Here is a 9,113-nt window from a genome sequence, read left to right as displayed (position 1 = left end):
ATGCCTTCCTCCAGGGGATCTTTCAGACCCCAGGGATGGAACTCTAGTCTCTTACATCTCCTGCACTGGCAGGCAGGTTCTTCACCACTAGCGCCACCTGGGAAGCCCCACTGAGTTTTTTGGCCCCCTGTAAATTTTGATACCAGAAGAGTTCCTCACTAGAGTCCTAGACCTGGAATAAGAGAAGGATTAAGTGAACGGTCATGAGTCTCCACTCACAGAAACCTTGATTGGAACCTGAAGCTCGGCTCCTGCCCACCCAATCGCCCCGCCCACCATGAAAGTTAACCCCGCCCCCGGACGCGCGCCGCGCCTGCTCCCGGTTCTGGCCCCCGGCCCCTCCGGCTCCCCACGCACACCTGCACGTCATTTCCGGGGCGGCCGCGGGAGTGAGGCTCACTTCCGCCCGCGGGGGAGCGGCGGCGGTGGCGGCGCAGGGGACCGGTCCGGGGCGCCGAGGGATTGACGGGCGGGCGGCCGGGAGCCATGGAGCGCGGCCCCGGGGCCGGGTGGCGCGGGCCGCGGCGGTGAGTGTGAAGCAGGGGCTGGCGTTGCGGCTCTGAGTGCCTCCCGCGGTCTCTGCCTCCCGCGGCCGTTTGGAGAGCCGGGCCGGGCCGCGAGGCTGGGGCAGTCCGGCCGGACGTCCCTGAGACCCCGCACTCCCGGGGCGGCTGCGGTCCCGGGTGGAGGACCACTGATCAGGCGCGGGACAGCGTCTCCGACTCTGGCAGAGCAACGTCCACAGTCCATTCAGTCCTCCGACGTGGGATATGCGCTCACCCTCCCGGGGACGCGGCCCCGCCTTCGAGGAGTGCGCTGTCCGAGCCGCGGACTCTGACCCCCGGCCCCGAACAAATGCCCCAGCCTGACACCCTCGCCCGCCACAGCAGCCGGAGCCGAGCCTTGCTTCCTAAACATCTCCAAGACACCTTTGCCCTTTCGCGGGCGTCCTGCGTCCGGCTTGGACACCTGGGCAGGCTTCCCAGCCTCTGCTCCAGTCCCATCTGCAGGCTGCTACCAGGGCACCATGCACAGCGCCAAACCCATGGGCTTAGACCCCAGACCCCCACTCCTTAGGCTCCCCGTTTCCCCCAGGATGAATTTCCCCCAAATTCTGCAGCAGGATTCACGGGCGGGGCCTGACCCAGCTCTCTCCAGGACCCCTCTGCTCACTATTCCTCCCAGTCTGTCTAGTCCAGGACCCCTAGTTCCTGGAACCCGCTCTCACCTCTGGGGTTTAACCTCTCCCCGCTGTCCTGGTCGCTGTCACCAGGCACTCTGCAGGCGCCTTTCAGACTGACTGGGAGAGGTGCGGTCACAGTTGTCCGTATTTAGGTCGTCTTGGAGAATTGTAACTGCCTGGCTCCTTGTTGATCCTCATGATACCAGGAGCCCACACTGGGCCTGGCAGCGGGGTGCCGGATATGTGCTTGTGGACAGAATCACTGGGCTCTGAGTGCTGGGAGTGCCTGCCCAGTGAATGAGGCATCTAGGTGTGCTCTGCAGTTTGAGGGCCGGCACTCTCATTGATATCTGGCACCCTCATTGATATCCGTGTAAGACTGCGGGAGGTCCCAGGTCTGGGAGGCCTGAGAAGAGACTGTCCCCGCTCTCTTGTCAGGCATGGCAGACTGTAGAGCCCCCCCTTCCCCCCGGTCCTTTGTCTGTTCATTCAGCCAGTGTTGATTGAGTGAGAACCGGTGGTGATACTGCCCTCATGGAGTTTCTCTTTGGTTGGAGGCGTGGGGTGAAGGCTGAATTTATACATACAAGCTGTGGAGTCAGATCTGGAGCCTAGAGAGCCTGTGGGGAAGGGACTAACCTGTTTGGAAGGGCACTGGGAGATGTGAAAGGTGGATGGGACAGGGAGCCCAGGCCGTGCAATTAGGGGAACTGCTGGGGCTGCAACTCTGAGGCAGGAGAGGACAGTGTGGTTCATCTGGGGAAAGTGGGTTAGTGATGAGCAAGGGAGGCTGGAGAGGTTGGCCACAGCAGACGGTGGTGAGGGATTTGATCTCCATCATAAAAATAGTGGGACCCCTGGAACAGCCCAGTGGCTGGTAGATTTGTGTTGTGAAGAGATCTTTGGGCTGCAGAGGGCAGAATGGCATGGAACAGGGTGGCGGTGGTCGACGGTTGGGGGGAACCAGCAAGGAAGAAGACTGTGTGCCCCAGGTGGTGGTGGGAGGGAGAGAGGCAGTCAGCAAGCCCTGTGATGGGCCGGTCTTGAGGGTACAGGGAGGTGTCAAGGATGGCATCCTGGTTTCTGGCTTGGTCAGCGGGCCCTTGTCCATCTTGGGGTGCCTGTTCATCCTCGGGTCTCCAGGGGCCTCCTACCTGCCCACTGGCTCTCAGCCAGGCCTCCCTCTCAAAACCAGCCTCGCCTTGCTGCCCAAACTCCAGACCTGCCACGCCATCAAAGCACCGATGGAATGTCAACCTGTTGGGGCCTGGACATCTCTGAGAATATGTTGGAGCAGCCTCAGTTTGATTGACACTCTGGGGAGTGTGTCCTGGGCATGGTGGGGTGTTGAGCAGCATCCCTGGGTTCCACCCACTCAATGCCAATAGTAACCCCCGCAAGTCATGACAACCATAGCTGTCTTTCCAGTGGTTGGCCCATGTCCCCAGAGCATAAATTTGCCTTGGTCTGAGAACCAATGTGATAGACTCTCCCTTCTGAACATGCTTGCACGTAACACAAATCTCCCACCTGGGAGTCTGGGGGCTCCTGGAGGCCGTCTGTGTCCCTGCCTCCCTCTCCCACACCCCTCCATGTGCCCCTGATCCAAGTGACTGTGAGATGTAGCTTTCTGCGGCCCCCGGTCTCAGATCACAGGTCTGAAGCAGGCAGGTGTGTTTCTGGGCCTTGGACTGCACCAACCTGCTCTGCACCCGTGTGGCCCTGGCCCAGTGGTTTTCAAATGCTGTGGCCGGGAAACAGAACAGGCTCAGGTGCTCTGCTGCCAACAGTGAGCTGTGAACGTGTGTCCCTCCCTCGCTCTAGGCTGTAAGGACAACGTAGTAAGTGAGTAGGTTTTTCTCAGACCTCTGTATTTTCTTCCAGCCTCTCTGTTGGCAGCTCCATGCATATTGAGTATAGCTGCTTTAGCAGCTCAGCTGTAGTCTGCTTGAGATAGCGTTCAGGACATTCTGTGCCTGTCCTGAGCCCTGCCTGTCCCACCTCTTTTCCCCTCATCTCATTTACTCTCTTTGTGACCTGTGTGGTGTCTGTACTGATGGAAGTGTAAACTGAGGCCTGGGGAGTCTAAGTGACTTCCCCGAGGCCACAGACCCCTAAGTTGGCGGAGCAGGGGAAGGTGCCCCAGGCTCCTGTGGACCCCAACCCCCACTGCGGCCTGGCCCCAAGCACAGGAGAGAGCCATTGTCCCGGCTCCTTGGGCCTTCCCAGCCTGGAGATGTATCCTGCTTTTGTTCCCAGAGCCTTTGTTTGTTGTATTTCCTCTGCCTGGGCTCCTGTCTCCGGACATCGCAGGCCCTGGGAGCATGCTCTCGGGTCCCTGTGGTCAGCAGTCTGTCCTCCCTTGGCTGAGCTGTGTCACCTGGGGGTGGCAGATGGGAGGGGGTGGAGGAGAGTCTGGGCCAGCTGTGTGGACAGAGGTCTGGGGGTACCAGTCTCCCTGGACCTGGGTCAGGGGCAGTATTGGGGAGAGTTGGGTAGCCAGGGTGCTGATCACCCAGCACGGCCTGCAGGCAGAGGCTGGACTGATGAATGGGGTTAAATGGCAAGAGTCACCTGCAGGCTGAGGAAGTGTGGTAGCAGGCAGGGGGCTGGTTGGGTCCCACCAGGGTCGCTTGGAAGGCTGGTTCCCCAGGGAGGGCAGGCCAGGCCGTGGGGCAGTGGGTGGAGCTGTGGAGATTGGGCGGAGGGGAAGGCCCAGGGCTTGGGACCCGTGGGAGCCCCAGGGGAACCCCACATCATGCTGTCCCCCTACAGGCTTTCCCTCTGTGCCACACGGACACGCGAGGCTGCGAGGCTCCTGAGGGCTCAGCTTGGACCGCGATGGGGCTGTGCCACAGCCTCCTAACGGGGCTCTTATCTGGGGAGGTGGCCGGGGGTTGCCCTGTCCCCTGCCCGCGTCTCCGAGCACCCCCAGCCCTCCCCTGCCGGGTGAGGCCCGCCCCGGCACCCGGCACCCGCCATGAACGGCCTGTCAGTGACCGAGCTTTGCTGCCTCTTCTGTTGCCCGCCCTGCCCCGGTCGCATTGCCGCTAAGCTCGCCTTCCTGCCTCCGGAGCCCACCTACTCGCTGGTGCCTGAGCCTGAGCCCGGGCCTGGTGGGGCCGGGGCTGCCCCCTCAGGGAACCTGCGGGCCTTAGCTGGCACCCCTGGGCGCTGGAAACTCCATCTGATGGAGCGCGCTGACTTCCAGTACAGCCAGCGTGAGCTGGACACCATCGAGGTCTTCCTGACCAAGAGCAGCCGGGGCAACCGCATCTCCTGCATGTACGTGCGCTGTGTGCCTGGTGCCAGGTGAGCCGCGCAGACATGACCCCTGTGGTGGAGGGGCCAACTGGGATGGGGGCCCCAGATATGCTCTGTTCTCAGCCTCTCATTGCGGCCCATGGAGACCACCAGAGGGCCAGAGCCAGCAAAAGCCCATTTGGGTGGGCGGGTGTCCCAGAGATGATTCTTGCCAAGGAGCAGCAGGTGAGATCTGCCCACGGCCACCGAGAAACTGTTTGGGGTCCTTCCACATGCAGCCTCTTGGGGGCCCTCTCTGGGAGCCTCCTGCCTCTGGGTATCAGTGTTCATATGCCCTGGGTCAGTTTCCTGGGCCCTGAGTGCCCAGTGAGGCCTTGGCACCCACTTTCAGGTGGTGGCCCTGAGACTAGGCTGGCAACTGGGGCCAGGTCTGACTCCCCGAGCCCCAGCGTGGCACAGAGGTGGGGCCTTCCAGCTGCTTCTGCCTGCAGAGGAGGCCAGGTCCAAAGGGCAGGCTTTTACCTCGGCTGGGCTGGGCTAGGGCCCAGTGGTGCTGGAGGAAGAAGATTTTGGGAGCCTGTCAACCAGGATCCAGACTGGTCAGACTGCCTGGCAGGGCCGTGTGGGACCCTGGGCAGAGATAAGGGCTCTGGTCCTTTCCCATGGAGAGGGAAGAGCCGTCCCGCAGTGAACAGGGGTTGGCCTTCCTCCCTGTGGTCGGAGCCCCCGCAGTCTCATCCTCCAGGAAGGTTCAGAGCAGCAGGGAGATGAACCACCATCCTTAGGCTCTCAGAGTCTCTCCATCAGGAATGATTCCAGGGGGAGGCAGCTGCCACCCAGGGCCATCGATGTGAAGGTCACTGTGGCTTCTCGGGCTCACACTGGGTGGTCCCCTGGCTGATGGGGAGCCTGAGGCTTCACTGTCTATCCTGGCCTAAGTCCCAGTGAGTAGAACCAATTCTCTGCTCCTTTTATAAGGGCACCAGCCCCCTCCTTCCATCACCCTCTGACTTGTGCTTCCCCGCCTCACCAGGTACACAGTTCTCTTCTCGCACGGCAACGCAGTGGACCTGGGCCAGATGAGCAGCTTCTACATCGGCCTAGGCACACGCATCAACTGCAACATCTTCTCCTACGACTACTCTGGTTATGGCGTGAGCTCCGGCAAACCCTCCGAGAAGAACCTCTACGCTGACATTGACGCTGCCTGGCAGGCCCTGCGCACCAGGTGAGCCCTGGCTGCAACGGGGGGGCAAGGGTGCGCGTCTCCTCACAGGTGACTGGACCCTGTGGGAAGAAGCCCAGGTAGGGGGCTGCAGGGTGAAGCCTGACCCGAGTTCTGTCTGCTTGGTGTGCAGGGAGGCTGGATGGGGCCCTCCACCCTCCTTGGAGTGATCTCCTCCTGGGAGCCCCAGTCTGAGAGGGGTAGGGACAGGGCCTGGGTTTCTCTCCATGGGAACGGAGGCTCTGCCTGGAGGGAGGAGTTAGGCAGAGGACTCAGACCTCTCCTGGGCCTGGTACGTGGTGTGTGAGGGTGGTGTGAAAAGACTCGGAGATCCCCACACCTAAGGGAGCACTTGAGGGGTGGGGAGGGGCCAGACCCCTTGTTGTGGAGCTTGGCTTCATTCTGGGGAGGGTCTCTGGGCCTAGAGGTGTTGTTAGACAGCTTAGTTCCCAACACAGCCCCTGTGGGAGGTCAGCTAGCAGAGGCTGGGGCCTCCCCAGGCACAGTACCCGCCACAGTTGCTGGCTTGATTCAGACAGAGTCCCTGTGGTCTTGTCTACGCCTCTGCCCCTGGAGCTCACCACCCTGGTCGTCCAGGTCCTGGCAACCCCCTTCCACTCCATGGTTGCTCACTGAAGCCTGGTGGCTCAGTCTCAGAGTCAGCACACACAGCCTGTGGCCTGGTGCCCCATGCTGCCCTGGAGGGAGCACCTGACCCCCAGCCTCCTGGAGGTGGTGCCCTCTGCCTGCCCAGGGCGGCCTGACCTCGGCCCTGCCTAGCCAACTGGTGCGACCAGCTCCTTCAGGGCCCATAGCCAGCCTGCCCTGGGGAGGCAGGGCCCTGGTTGCTGTAGTGATGCTCCAGGAGTCCTTGATGCAGGCCCTGGGAACAGGGTCCCCTGGCACCTCTGTGGTACTGGGGACTCATGCTGGGTGGCCTGGTGCAGGTGTTCCACACTCAGCTGCCTCAGCCTGTCCCCGCTGGCTGGGGGTTGCTAGCAGAATCATGCCCTGCCGAAGGGTGAGGGTTCTGAGCTCTGTCATCCGTCCATCTGTCCTGCTGCCAGCATTGACCTCCAGCAACCTTGTTCCTCAGCCCCAACAATTGAGAATCATTAGGAGGGCGGGAGGCATGGGCCCAAGCAGTGGTGCAGGGTGGGGAAGGGCTGGAAAAACTGTGGAATCCAGCACCTGCTGTGTTTGTCCAGGTGGAGACAGCCAGGTGCAGCTGGGAGTCCTGCCTGGAGTTGGGTGACAGGACCGTGCTGGTGCTCAGCACAGCGGTGCTCCTGGCAAACCAGGGAGCAGACTGGGGTGGAGTGGCCAAGGGGGGTTGGCACAAGGTTGGGTGGCATCCCCAAGGCCTGAGGTTGGGGCCAGAGGGCAAGGACAGGTGCTCATGACCCCTGGGTGCCCAGGGGCCCGAGTGCCCTGGCCACTTGGAAGAGGGGCACCCCCTTTGAGATCACAGCTGAGGGTGTGTGGAGGTAAGGCCATGGAGACCTCCTATACCCAGAGGGTGGTGAGTCCTTGAGTGGTCAGGAGAGCTGCGCTGAGGTGGTGCTCTGGGAGTTGTGTGTGGAGTAGGGGGGAAAGGGGCATAGGACCTGACCACTATGTAGGAAAGGTGCCCAAGGAAGGAGGTAGTGACCACTCACTGCCCTCAGGGGCCACTTCCTGCTCACCGACATTTTACTAAGCACCTGAGGGGCTGCATACTGGCTGAGATAATTGGGCAGGAACTGTCTTCATTCCCCAAGGCCAAGGGAGTGGGTGAGGGTGAAGGGAAGACACGCCCCCTTGCAGTGGGACCAGGAAGGGCTGTCAAATTTCGAACTGCAGCGGCAGGAAGGCTCCAAGCAGGTTCTGCATGTGGCCCTGGTCTAGTGTGTGTATGGGTCGGGAGGGCCGGGTGACCAGAAGAAGCCCCAGGGACCTGTCTCCAGGAACCACAGCGCTGGTAGGGCCTACACAGGTGTACTGCCCAGGTGTGACCAAGTACATACTATCGAAACTGAGGGTTTGGGCTGCGGGCAATCAGTTCTCCTCACACCTGGGGATCCTGCCTCCCCTGCTGAGCCAACGCCCTCGGTGCTGGCAGGTTGGGGAGGGTCCCAGGACCCTATCATATTTCCTGGAGCCAGCGCAGAGAATGGTGGACAGGCAGAGTGGGAGGGGTGTGTGAGTTGCTTCGCTGCTGATCCTGCCCCTACCGCCGCCAGGTACGGCATCAGCCCGGACAGCATTGTCCTGTACGGACAGAGCATCGGCACGGTGCCCACCGTGGACCTGGCCTCGCGCTACGAGTGCGCCGCGGTGGTGCTGCATTCGCCGCTCACCTCGGGCATGCGCGTCGCCTTCCCGGACACCAAGAAGACCTACTGCTTTGACGCGTTCCCCAAGTGAGCGCGGGGCGGGGTGGAGCGGGGCGGGGGCGGGGACTAGGGCGGGGCGGGACCTTGGAGGGGCGGGGCGAGGAGGCCTAACGTGCCCCGCCCCGCAGCATCGAGAAGGTGTCGAAGATCACGTCGCCGGTGCTCATCATCCACGGCACGGAGGACGAGGTGATCGACTTCTCTCATGGGCTGGCGCTCTACGAGCGCTGCCCCAAGGCCGTGGAGCCTCTGTGGGTGGAGGGCGCCGGGCACAACGACATCGAGCTCTACAGCCAGTATCTGGAGCGCCTGCGCCGCTTCATCTCCCAGGAGCTCCCCAGCCAGCGCGCCTAGCCTAGTGGCCGGCCCGAGCCGCGCCAGGACCTCAGCAATAAGGCGGCGCCCGGACCCTGCCCCGGCCCCGGGGGCTGCATGTGAACCCCCGGGCGCCCAACGCCCTAGAGGCAGCCGGCCGGCAGGGGTCGGGACCTGCCCCGGCCCCTGGGCCGTGGACAATGTACAGGTGACGGAGCTATGTGCACCTTTCCTTTTGGAAGCAAAACGAAAGAAAAACGTGAAAACAGAAATTAAAGATTTAAAATTTTAAGGTTCCTTTCCCTTTCTTGGCTTGTGCGTGCTCTCCATGGGGCTCAGCGAGCCCAAGACGGGGGCGGGACCAGGCTTTGTCCCCAACCCTCCAGGGGAGTTCACAACTGCAGATGCCAGGTCAGAGTTCCGGTCCTTGAGGCTGTCGGTTGCCTAGGTGGTGATGGAGGGGCGACAGCATTCGAATCCAGGACCCTGCGTGCTCCGAGGGCACGCCTGGGGAGGGTGGTTGGCTCCCTGTCCACAAGACAACCCTGAGGGTGGAAGTGGCCCCCGCGGGTTTAGGCTGGGACTACTCTGGACCCTCAGCGAGACAGACACCCTTCCGTACCCGTGTGGTAGACCTCGCAGGGTTAGGGTTAGCTCCCCCTGCGCGGAAGATCAAGAAGAGTCTTGCACGCTTGCGTCCAGTGGAGGGCAGTGGTAGGTCCGAGGCTCCGTGCGGCCTCCCCAGGAATGG

At 62.1% G+C, this 9,113-nt stretch overlaps 1 protein-coding gene across 1 annotated transcript; it reads left to right on the top strand.

The window, feature by feature from the left end:
- Positions 1 to 371: 371 nt before the first annotated feature.
- Positions 372 to 8,654, top strand: ABHD17A (abhydrolase domain containing 17A, depalmitoylase). Its single transcript, XM_070793569.1, has 5 exons — positions 372 to 527; positions 3,959 to 4,495; positions 5,481 to 5,675; positions 7,895 to 8,074; positions 8,176 to 8,654. Exons 2-5 carry the CDS (start codon positions 4,164 to 4,166, stop codon positions 8,399 to 8,401), a joined length of 933 nt encoding a protein of 310 aa, XP_070649670.1. The 5' UTR covers positions 372 to 527; positions 3,959 to 4,163; the 3' UTR covers positions 8,402 to 8,654.
- The last annotated feature ends 459 nt before the right edge of the window (positions 8,655 to 9,113 follow it).

The sequence above is a fragment of the Bos indicus genome, chromosome 7, assembly GCF_029378745.1.
Source record: "Bos indicus isolate NIAB-ARS_2022 breed Sahiwal x Tharparkar chromosome 7, NIAB-ARS_B.indTharparkar_mat_pri_1.0, whole genome shotgun sequence".
Classification (NCBI taxonomy): Eukaryota; Metazoa; Chordata; class Mammalia; order Artiodactyla; family Bovidae; genus Bos; species Bos indicus.
This window is presented reverse-complemented; position numbering and strand designations above follow the sequence as displayed.